At 38.8% G+C, this 13,060-nt stretch overlaps 1 protein-coding gene across 1 annotated transcript in view; it reads left to right on the top strand.

The window, feature by feature from the left end:
* The window catches only part of LOC126857505 (uncharacterized), a 127,131-nt gene that overhangs the window by 57,747 nt on the left and 56,324 nt on the right, over positions 1–13,060 (top strand). The window contains exon 21 of the mRNA XM_050606973.1: positions 5,215–5,247. Within this exon, the coding sequence (XP_050462930.1) occupies positions 5,215–5,247 (33 nt within the window). The remainder of the gene's footprint in view (positions 1–5,214; positions 5,248–13,060) is intronic.

Genomic DNA, 13,060 nt, shown 5'->3' with positions numbered 1-13,060 from the left:
AAATATTATTGGAAATTATCACACAATAGAATTATATAATTATTCTCAAGATTTTCTGCGATATTACTTTTAAATTCCTACATTGATATATTAAGCTTTACAATAAAGTTATTAGCAATAGTTTTTTGAGGATCCTAGTTTTTACAATAAATTGCAAAAATATCGAGATCTCCCAAATGCTGAAATATTGAAAATCTCAAAGCTATCTTGTACTCATGCGATCCCCGAAAATTATTCTACATTTCATTCTTTTTCTTTGCATATACAAGTCAAATCAAGCTTAAATATAAACTTGGCAGATTCATGTATGCATTTCATAATTTTTACGAAACTCGGCGAGTAAAAAAAAGAGTAGAGACTAAAAGAAAAAATTATTACACGTGACGTTTGGAATTTAATATTAAAACTAATATATAAGCCAAGACTATATGTGTATATATATATATATATATATATATATATATATATATATATAATATATATAGCTCCAGCAGCGAGAGAATCGATCAGAAGTTAACAGATTGAATTTTATAACGCGACAACATATAGCGCCTCGTGTTACGGCGCCGCTGCAACGACTTAGCTTTCGTTACACCGTCGAAATTATCCACGGGAGAACGGTAGTACGTAAGATGTAATATCCTCCCTCCTCCCCTTACACTCTCTTTATTACTTGATTCCTTCTTACATATCGTTGTTCCCGTGTAGCCTTTTGGTTTGTCCGAACAGCCATTCCCCCTTGTAACCCGATAATAAACTCGCGAGCCGTTAACAAGATATAAATCTTGTCGCGTTACGATGTAAAGCCGCTCGTTTTAAATAACCGCGACGAAGCAGCGTGCGTAAAATAACCATTACACTGTAAAACAAATGTATAAAGAGAGTACTTGTTTATTTTATATTGCTCAACCTTCTCTCTCCCTCTCTCTCTCTCTCTCTCTCTCTCTCTCTCTCTCTGTTGACATATCTCACAGATATGTAAACAGAGGATCAGAATACGAGGATGCGCGGTTCAACTTACGCACGCGAGAAAAACACGAGGAAAAATAATTCTGACAAGTCAAACTAACGAGAGATTGTATCTCGATCGTGATATCTCGGCAATTATCGTAAGATGAAAAAGAGAGCCGCGCGGGAGATATCCATCCCAAATTAGGCGTTATATACACGGGGCGACGTAATGTGTGCTTAACGTACGCTCGCATTACGAGCCGCGAGTTTTTTGCCTTCACTTCGTGCGCTATCGCGCCGCGTTAATTGTAAGTTCGGAACATATCTCGACCGCGCTAAGAAACGCGCATTCCGGTTTTCGTCGAAGACGAAAGAGATCGGTGGAACTCCCCGCGGATGGTATATAACCACGGCGAGGGACTTTTTCTCTCGATTGTTCCGCTCATCCTCTCTCCGTCCGCGGACGCAGATGCGCGAACGTAGGGTGTGGTGGGCAGGCTGTCGCCCCGCCACTACTCTACTGGTTCTCTCTCTCTCCCGTTCCTCTCTCCTTCTCTTTTTATATATCTCAGCGCAAGAATGTTCCCGTGTTGGTTCGATTAATCAGTCGTTTTTCGTGTCCCCGTTCTGGGCCAATAGAGGGAGAAAAACTTAACGTATGTGATAATGCGCCAGCTATGCTACCCGCTCGCCGTTCCGTTGCTGGAACGTAGGTCGTGCCTGCATATAGGTATACCGAAACGAGTCGGGAGAGACAACGACGACGAAGACGACGACGACGATGACGATGGTGCACTGACCCGCCAGCGCTTCGCTCCGCTCCGCAACGGGGTGCTGTCCCGCGAGGGACTCAAACTTTTTTCTTGGCAACAGCTCCGAGGAGGATACGTAACCATCGTTCGGATCACTCGATTTGTTCATCGACAAAAGCGTATACTCCTTGCCGAGCCGAACTTTCATTTGTCTTACGCCGAGACAGAAATTATCATCCAGATATTTTGACAGCTACAATGAATTTCGTAGATTTGAACGATAAAAGAACGCGAAAATTTCCGTCGATGAGAAAATTATGCGAATCGCGTTATGTAGATACCATTGGCCGCGATTATAATTCAAATGGCACTTTCGACGCGCCCACCATCGGTTTAATGTAATATTTCACGACTTACTGGATTCGGAAGCTTTTCACTCGTGATCCGAAATTAAAGTTCCATCTAGTATGACTTACGACGTACGAACGGCATTTACCGTCTCCTCTGTAAAAAAAGTTTCTCTATATTCGAGTTCCGCTCGCTAACGCGAAAATGGTCCTTGTTAACGTTCGCTTCTACCTTACTCACTTGTCACTCGTTGCAAACACTGCGCAAACTTGGCACAACGAGAATTTAAAACGAGAAATGCTTTATGAGATAAAGCATAAAATTATTTTCACAAAATGACAGAGAGAGACGACAGGTCGATACAACGATACATGTATATTGTATAAGCAGGAACAATTTTTAATAAATTTAATTTAGATATATATTATATAACAAATATAAAAAATTACATAACGAAAATTGTCTCTTTTTAAACTTTTTTCTTTGTTAATGAAAAATTTTAATATTTTCTTTAATTTAATTTATGATTAAAAACTTTATATATAATACAAGCTTGTCAATATTAAAAAAAAATGAATAGTAATTAAAACATGAACAGTACTGTCTATCGATCATATTTTAAAAATTTAAATCATCTTGGTCTATCTCAATGAGCGGACTTATTTTACACACATACATTACATACATAATAAATAATAAAGCGTCGAAAGTCGTGAATTAAAAAGAAATTAGTTATTCGAGCGAAATTCAAGTGCTCGCGGCATCGTTTCATATGTCAAAAAGCGTTCTTTATCAGCGTTGCCGAAAACTAACGGGCGCGCGAGCGCGATCAGAAAGCGAACCATCGCAATGCCCGGGATAGACATTTCGCACAGCCGGTGTATCCAAAGTTTAACTTTACACCGAGGGGTAGAGAGAGGGAGCGCCCGTTCGACGTGATCGCGCCATGTGTGTGAGTCTCTGCCCCCGGTCCACGTATTATGACTACTTGTAGAGCACGTTTGCGGTCCCTCGTTGCGCTAGAGAATCGCAGGAGGCATCCCCGCGCGCTTCTCTCGGCGACCTTAACGACACATGGCGCGACGAGAGGCGGCTCCGGTTCGCTTCGGAATCTTTCCAACTCGTTCGTCCTATCTCTCGCGAAATACGGGAAACACACACCCGCGTGAGAAATTTCTTCTCTAATATTGTATCGGGGAAGATTTGTGGCGGACGGAGAAAAGTCCCTCCCCGGCATTGTATTTCCCGTTCCGGCTGAAAATGTCTCTTATCATATATATATTTTTTTTTCGCGACGAAATATTTGCGAGAAGTCTCGAGACGAGATAATAGATCTCGCGTCACGATGTCGGGGTAAACATTTGCATTCCGCCTGCACGACCGTTTGGAGTGGGCTCGCGCGTTAATAAAATCTCAACACCTGGCCAGGTTTCATTGGCCACATTACACGCACAAATCTCGAGACGCACCCTTTAATTTCCTGCACGCGATGACGAGGATAAACGGGATTGACTATAATGACCGTTAACTTACTGCTAGGTGGTTATAAGTACACAGACGCGCGCGCGCGCTTCGATGTTACATGTGTGCTTAGTAACACGGCTAATTATGACAGGTCGAGTTGACATTCCGTAATGCGTGGTTCCAATTCAATTTCTCTCGGATGTTACGAAATTGAAAAATTAATAACTAATATAATTAAGACAGAAATTTATGGCGCGACTCATCTAACCGATTATCTCTTTGCATATAAACAAAATATATATTCGATTCATAATTTGCCGATCCTATAAAATATCCTTGATAAAAGTACCGCGACAAAATTTGAATTCTAATAAAATTATCGGGTCGTTCGCCCCCTCCCTCTCACCGCTTTTACATACGTCCGCGTGCCACGACGATAGCGTGGAGGAAAGGCAGACGAGAGTGAAAGAGCGATTTGGTGACATCAAAGTTTAATAAGCGCCATAAGCCGATCCAACCTGCGGTACGCGCGGCTAAAACTCGTCGAGCAATAAAAGCAGTAATAAAGCGTTCGTCTTTCTCACGTTCCACCACGCGGGTGAAGGAAAGAGCTAGGGTGGCAAGAGAGAGAGAGAGAGAGAAGGTAAAGAAACCATAGCACGCTCGCTCGCACGGTGGTTAGCCCAAAGGTTAGAAGGGCGGGAACGCATTAGCGGTGGAAGGTGGCGGGCGCTCATAGAGACGTCCGGTCGCCCAATTACTCCCGCATTAAATCAATGTTCCTCCACCACCACCTTCTCCCCCACCCCCGATCCCCGACCGTACCGCCATCCCGGTAATAAACCGTGGCCGACATATCTGCACGACTTACGGGCTCATCCCTCCGGTGTCGCTCACGACCCTCGGACGACTCGCCCCCACTTGGCCCGGGGGTGAGACGACGTCGTCGCCGGAATGCGCGTTCTGTCGTAATATTTGGCTTTAAATCATGTCGGCGATGACAGGCCCCACTTTCGCGCGCGTTTCCTTCTGATTCATCAGCTGGCCGCGAACGAACTCGATCCCTCGACGTCGACGTCCATTGGGGTTCGTGACTTTCTATCGTCGAAGATAAGAGCGATATGCTAGGAGTTTCGGTGCTTAAAAGTTTAGTCAGGACAAAAATCTAATGAACTCTCGTCTACTCAATAATATGTATATATGCGACCGATAAGTCTATCTCGATGGAAAAAGTTTATAAATTTGATTTGATTTGATTTTTTATATAAAATTTATGGCATTCAACGAAGAAGAATAGAAAGGAGCTCGGAGCCGGAACGTGGCACCATTCAACCGCAAGATTAGGTTCGCGCGCAATTTACGACGGCTAAGATCTTATTCCTAGCCGAGCTTTCATATAAAAGCTTTTTCCTGTAAGCTGCGACACGGGATTTGGATTCCGGGGTTGCGTATAAGAGGGGCAATGCCGATCGCGCACCGCGACGAATTAGTAATACTTATACAAGTATCAAACTTTCACTGAATTCCAGAGAACGATGTCGCGAAACCATAGACATACATCTGATTTTAAAAAATCCGAATCGCAAACAAAGAGATTGCTGTTAAAATTCAAATAAAAATTATTATCTTAAAACGAAGAATAGTTGATCGAAATTATAATGTTGAAATAAACTAAAATAAAAATTGTTTTTATTTTCAGATATCGAGATGACGCGCTCTGCTGGACAGAGAGGTAAGAAATTTTTATATATATTTGTACCGTATATATGTGTGTGTCATTTGCTTATCGATGTAAATTAATGAGCGAAAGCTCACAATATAATATTTATATATTTATTGATAAGCGGACGGTATGCGTTACGCGTCGGAAAAAGCGATCTAGCGATCTAATAATACAAGGCAAAGTTACACGGAAAGGAACGCGGATAACTTTCGATAAACGGAGGCTAAGGATATAAAAGATCCGGCGAGGTGATTGATACAGAGAGATCGACGTCGCGACGCAATTCCATTGTTCAAAGCGAGCGCACGCTGCGGCGCGCACGCAGAAGCAACGAGCGAGGCATCGAGGTCTGGCACGAGGTTCTTACCTAAGGATATAAATCAACTCACGAGTGACGAACGAACAGAGCCGGCACACGAAGCCGTTTCACGGACCACCTTACACACATATATAAACGCATACACGCGCGTACGCATACTGGACCGGGCGAAACGTACGAAAACGGCGACTTTTAAACGAAATACACTTTGCTACTCGCTCTAAATTTACGTTTCAAAGAGAGACGATTCTATTTCAAAAGTCCGCGTAAAAAATTATGTAAGGTAAAACTGCAACAACGGGAAGATGTTAGTATATTAGTATATAGTATTTATCACGATCCACCCGAAAAAACATATTCGAGGACAGACCATTATGCGTAATCACGTTGCGCGAAGAAAAGTATGTATAATTAATGACAGCGATGCGAGAGCCGAACGCGCGGTATCGCTGTAATTAACTCTAAGCGATTTCACACTAATTGCAAACAACATAACGCGATTAATAACACGTTATCGCTTTCCTCCCAATAACACGTTATCGCGTCTGTGCGATTATCCTTCTCTGTCCCTCGCGAACATTCAAGACGTCAATCGTCGTAATCGTCCCGTATGAAAAATCTCGCGCCGTCATTCGAACGCGTTGAAATTAATGAGACATCTCCGCCACATTATGTATCATTACCGAGGTATCGCACTTGTATTGTAAATATAAATTAATACCGGCGGTGAATCATGGGTGATATCGAGAAATTTGTAGAAAAAATTATCTGGACGATACTTTGAGGAAAAAAAGCGCGTCCTTAAAATATATAAATTATATTTAAAGCCGACGATTATTAAGTAGGAGCGATTGATCAATAAAGAAAAGAAGCACTATGGTGAAAAATGCATAAGGGTTATCTGCGAAACTCGTCCGGAGCCGGGTTGATAATTATTGAAGTATCGATTAAATGCTCCGTTCGCCTTGATTGATCAGCATTTATATCGTGGGTACATCCACCTCGCGTCGGTTCCCTACAATTTTAAACCGGGTGCCCCATCCTACCCGAATGTCCATCGCGGCCTCTTAAGTCCGTAATGTGCCTGTTTTCGTTCCTAACTAACAGCGCTGTTAAGAGAGGGAGAACGAAATGTTAATTATATTATTCATAATCGCCAAGATTATCCGACGTTTTTTTTTTTTTTTTTCCCCCAATATCGACTGTATAGTAATTGACACGCGATCGAAAAAATTATCATAATGTTCGATTATCTTTCGACGGACATGTGGATGATCTCATCGATCGGAATTTCACGGATGAAGAGTTTCGTTGGCTCGCGCGAAAGTTTTGATTTCCACGTGCCCCCGAATACGCACTCACGTCGCTTCGTCACGACGTCACGCAACGTCGATGGATAGCGCGAGTTGCGAGTTCACGTTCACGGTACCCTTAAAGAATCGCGGACCCGTGCATTTTTTTGTTCCACAGCCGCGATTTAACTGGATGTCGTTACTACGTTGTCGGGCATTGTTGTCGCGGTCCCCCCTCCTCGCCCCCGTTTCGTTCATCGATTTACCCCCTTACTCCCAACCGCGGAGATTCGCCCTTTCCCCCCCTCCCCCCTACCCTCCTCTCGCCCCAACATTGCCCGTTCGCCGATCCGATCCGCCGATCCTATATTTATTGTATCGAGGAGACGAGAGCCGCCGCATTCCACGCGCATGCGCCGCCCGTAATGAGCGGTCTCCAGTCCTGTCTGTCTTTCCGTCCGTCTATCCAGAGGACCGGTCGCCCTCCATGCCCCCTACTTGGTCCCTTCTCTGGTGAGATCTCTCCCCTCGCATCCGTCCCGCATCCACCTTTCTTCAGCGCTTCAGCCCGCTATTCTTCGCTCGCTTGGCTCCCTCGCTATTTGATCTCGCCACTGTCTCGACCGGGACGTTCGTTTCTACATCCAGATACACGCGCAATCAAATTGTACCTTTCTTGCGAGATTCATTTGACATTGACACGAGATTGATTTTTTTCTTTCTTTTTTAATCCTCTCGATCGAGGCAGTGTTAATGAGAATGTCGCAATCGCCTATTTTGGTGAATTAATTCACAGTCTCTTTTCGATCAAATCGTATTAAATCTATCCCAGATATTCACAAATGACGAGATACTTGTACTTATCTAGAGAGTTGTAATAGTGGAGCGCTATTAGACCAAAGCATACAAAAAGTCAAAGCATCACCTTAACTAGTAACTTGACTAGCTACAAGACATCACCGTCTTTAGTCTTGCTACACTTGACACCGTCAACTTATGCAAAAACTTATTTCTTATTAAATCGACGTGAGATTTCTTGAGTTTGGAGAAATATTAATATTATGCGCAATCAAATCTTTTATTTTTTTCTTTAAACAAATGTTTAATAAAATAGATTGCATAATTTGCCGAAAAGAAAAATTTAGATTTAAACTTTGAAGTAAAGATTTAATTTTTGTGTGTAAGAATTCTAAGCAATTATAAAAATATTGAAACATATTGTATGTATCTATATAAAAATATTAATTAATAACAAATATTTTAAATATTTTTATATAAAATTTGAAATATTTTGTGTTATATTATATTACACACTAATTAAAATTGAGTCATTATTGCGGAAATAAGCGAGCAATTAATATTACAAGTAACTAATAATAAATAATTATAAATCTTTTACTTATCCCACGATTGCTCTGTCGTCGCTTGCCTGGGCCTTCTCTTTCTTTCTTATTTTTGTTGCTTCCTCATGGCATTTACACTTATTCGAAAACTGGATTTACGATTAATAGAATATGATTATATCGCATGACATTTTGCATGGCACTTTGTACGTTATCATTTATATATATAAAAAAAACTAATAAAATATAATATATAATAAAATTAATAAGAGAGGAGAGAGAGAGAGAGAGAGAGAGAGAGAGAGAGAAATTAAGCGCGACGCGTATTTTATTACAAGATAAAAATACGACTTAGGACAATTTTATAATATTTCATATTATAACAAATTAAAAATATATAAACAAAAATTTAAAAGACAAACATCCGCGGACTGCAATATTTCAGGATATAATCGTAAATAAATACGCATTATTAATCGATATATCGTGTCTTTTTATTTTGTTAAATAATCGTCGTCACGTGTCGTTTGTCGTAAGGATTAATTAATTGAGTGGACTGACTATATTGTTAATTGTAATAATTATAGGAAATAAAATAACGTTTCGAAAAGTAATAATACGATGTAATAATACTACGACGCATGCGGGGAGATGCTCGCGTCGCTGCCTCGAGCCTCGCCGCACAAACGACAACAAGGTGATGACACGTAAACAATAGCGAGCACAGTACGTTGCAAAAGACGAACGAAGTAGGACGTGATCTAGTCGATTTAACGTTGAACATGAAATATTTAACGCGTTACGAAATAAATGCGTGCGAAATATTCTGTTTCTTAAACTTCCAATGAATTATAATTGATATATGTCCATATCACTATTTTTTGTTTCTTGAAAAACTCGATTCTGCCATTCGTCTATTACCGCGAAGTTTCATCTCGAAAATTATGAGTAAATTATAAATGGACGAAGAATTTTAAACACGATGTGAGATATTCTTGCAATCCAAATATTAAGAAACAACTATTATTTGTATCAAAATAATCACGATAATTTATATTTTTTATTTGCTAACATTTGTTTCGATTCTATTTGAAATACTTAAATCACGTAAAATATTTAATTAATAAATTAAATAAATAATTATCGCTTTGGTAGGCTTATAAAATCGTGAGAATCAATTAATCACGCGGATTAATATTCTTTAATTATTTATAAAGAATAATCACGTTTGGTACCATATAATTTTTTTGATCGCGTCTCTCTCTCTCTCTTTCAGAATAATACAATTAAATCAATAGCCATTGTTGCATGATACTCTTACTTTGTCGTTTATCGCAGGAGTTAATTGAATTAATAATCGTCAATTATAATTACAAGGAAATAAAATATAATAATTGTAAAGAATGATCATGTTTCGACGCAGGTGCGTCCTCGCGACATATAGCGCGCGCGCGCGCTATTGTTTACATTGTATACAGAGGAATGTTTATATATCATATAAACATACGTTGGCATCCTGGCCTTGCTCTCATTCATACTTATACTACGACTCGAGCGAGAAGGTTGTGAGACGCGAGACGATCCGCACGTCGAAAAACGTAATTGTTTCTAAATATTAAAATTATCAGCTCGCACAATTGATCATTCTTGCGATAAACTACACATAAGAGTATCATGACGATGGCTTTTTTATTTAATATTGATGAACTGCTTACTTCGCGAAATTAATGCACGATAAATGCTTGCAATATTTAAATTTCATTGTGCTTTTTCCGTCGGTCTATCGCGTTTTAATTAACTATTAATACGATTCGCGAAATATCGTAGTGTTGAACGCAGTATTGAAACGAAGCTGATACTGTTTTGACGATTTTTTTTTTGCTTTTTCATTAACAAATTGTAGATACGAATCGATTTCCAATCGATTTCAATCTCGCGACGTGTTTAACTGTGATCGTTATTTTTTGATTAATAGATATTTAAAAGAACATTATTTATAATTTATAACGTAACTTGTCAAAAGTATTTCGCGAGATTTATTCGATCTAAATTCGCGTTGTGCAAATTAACTATTCCGGAGTGCATGAATATTAGATCTTTTTTTTAACTTGTATATTTATTTGCTAAATTATAACATCGCTCTAGTGATGATAATAATAAAATTTCCTTAGTAAGATGATAGTGTATATGTAATAGCAACAAAGAGAGGTAGATTATCGTGATGAATGGCACGCCGAATTTAGCCACGTGATTTTTGAATGATAGTTAAATTTTAATTTTCGCTCTTGTCGCAATATAATAAAGTGCGAATCGTGCGTGATTAATGTTGGAAGTGCTACAAAGTGTCGCGCGATAGTCATATTTTATTTTGATCATAATTAATCGGACTTTTGCGTGTGCCATGAAAAAGCATTGTAAGCTGAAGAGGCTCCTCTTCAAAAGAGGAAAGGCATTGAACAACGACGATGCAACTGCAAGGTGAGCACACACATATAGTTTATAAATTATTTATTAATAGTTGCTCGTAAAATGATAATAATTTATTTACCTTTGCATTAGTAATCAATTTTAAATTATAGCGTAATGAAACGTATGTAAAATATTTCAAATTTTATTTGGTGATATTTAAAAAAAATATGTATAATGAAATATTTTTATATTAAGTATTTTTTATATGTAAAATATTTCAATATTATTGAAAATTGCGTAATAATTGATTTTTTTACATATTAATTATTTCATATATTGTTAAAAAAAAATATACAAGCTTATGTGAGAGGAAATTTTTTGCGTGAAACACAAAAATGACTAGGAATTCTTAAGCATATATTGAAGCGTGTGCGATTATTATAGATTAAATAAAATCCTCTGACTTTTAGTAAATTATTTCTTTTTTTTTATTGTGAGAGGTCTTAAAGTACACAAGTATATAAAATGATAAAATAATGATGATTATCTTTTGGTACAAAAAGTGTAATGTAAAAGACAAGAATGATGGGCAAACATTTTTAACCGTATATACACATGTGGAGATATTTTGGACTAGTAGCAAATTTTAAATTTTCGCTTCAAGAACGCTCCGAACTTTAACAAGGTAGTGCGAGAGGGAAGTTACGCGGAAAGAAAGACAAAGTAGTGAACGAGACAGGCGCTCGGAATAGATGAGATTGATGTTTTATGCCAAATTAAAAGATACCATCTCGAGGCGTACCGCTTCGTAGAGAGACCAGTCTTCGTTCCACTGCCATTTTCGGAAAACCGCATTTTACACCGATTCAGCCGACAAAAAGCGTGTATAATTGCGCACAATGCGGCAGATAGTCCGACAAAAATCCGAGACATCGTTTAATAGCGCGCGCGAACTTGGGAATCAGCGACGCGAGAGAGCAAACCCTAAAAACCAACGAGATAGTGCGCGATGCTTCGATGATTCTAATGCCGCGGCTAAACCAAACGCGTGACAAAACACGGCAGATTTACACGGGATCGGGCGCGAACGACACGGGGTATACACATCTCTGGCGTATACCGCGCTAAGAGGCGGAATGCTTTGAGCGGATCCGATACCTATTAAGATCGTAGAAAACGGATCTGCTTGGAAGTTGCCTAGTCAGGACGATCCTTCCCGTCGATTCGCCACGCATTTTTAGCGCCAACGGTACAAAACGCTCCGCGTTAGTCGCGCCGCATACCTAGCTACGCGTCCGACACATCGAATTACATCACCAGGAGCAGTGTAGTTAATTTGTTCGCTCGTGATAATCCCTGATCAAATGTGAGGAAATTGCAGCGATTTTAACAATACACGATCGTAATAACGATTGTAATGAGAAATAAAAGTCTTTCTAAATATATGCGAAAAATTTCGGGGGTGATTTCTTGGGTAATTTAAAAAAAAAAAAAATTTATATACATCAATGTCTTAAACGTTAGTTATATATATTTTTGAGTTACAGAGAGCTCGAGATTAAAAAAAAAAGATTTCTAAAAAATATATTTTGACAAAAATAAAATTAGACGAAAATCATGATACATGAATCTGTTCTTTTTCTCATTGATTAGCAAATACGTTCAAAAATATCAGATGATGGATTTTGCAATTCCTTAAATTTTCAATATTTTTAATCGGAGTGAAAAAGTAAGAATTTAAAATGATCCTTCCAAAAAAATCCAAGAAATTCAGTTCCTATAATTTTATTTAATTTTGTTTTTGTCGAAACATATTTTTAAAAATCTCATTTCTTTGAAAAACTTGAAAAAAAAAAACATTCTGCATATATAACTCGGAAAACTTAGACATTGGTGTATATAAACTTTTCTTTAAGGAATTATCTTCGCATATGTTTAGAAACATCCATGTATATTAAAATATCTATTATAATTTGAATAAAATTCATCTATTATGCCGCGAGACTCGAACGGATCCGTGGTAGAAGAACGATAGAAAAAGAAAAATAGAAAAAAACGGCAAATGTGCAAGAAGAGGATGGAGCCTCTCTGACAATATACGAACGTTCGTCGTTACGTACGCGTGTACTTTGTGGTCATCCGTGAGGCTCTCATTCAACCGGTGGCTCGACTCGTTCGTTCATTCATACGCGGGGAACGCGATTTGAATCGATAAGCAAAACTCGTATCCCTCCCCGTTGCCTGAACCTTGATCGCTCTTGACCTTTGATGCGGCAAAAATCGCCTTCTTCATTTACACTTCTTTCGTCGCGAGGTATAATCACTCTTCCAACTAATGTAACATTAATAATAACATCATAATACATTGTATAATAAAATGATATCATTCGTGCTCACATTAATATATTGTAAAATATTTAATACGGTCTTATCGTGATTATATAGTTTTGAAACAAGAC

Source organism: Cataglyphis hispanica, chromosome 21 (assembly GCF_021464435.1).
Source record: "Cataglyphis hispanica isolate Lineage 1 chromosome 21, ULB_Chis1_1.0, whole genome shotgun sequence".
Taxonomy (NCBI): Eukaryota; Metazoa; Arthropoda; class Insecta; order Hymenoptera; family Formicidae; genus Cataglyphis; species Cataglyphis hispanica.
The sequence above is the reverse complement of the archived record's forward strand: the minus strand, read 5'-3'. Positions and strand labels throughout refer to the sequence as shown.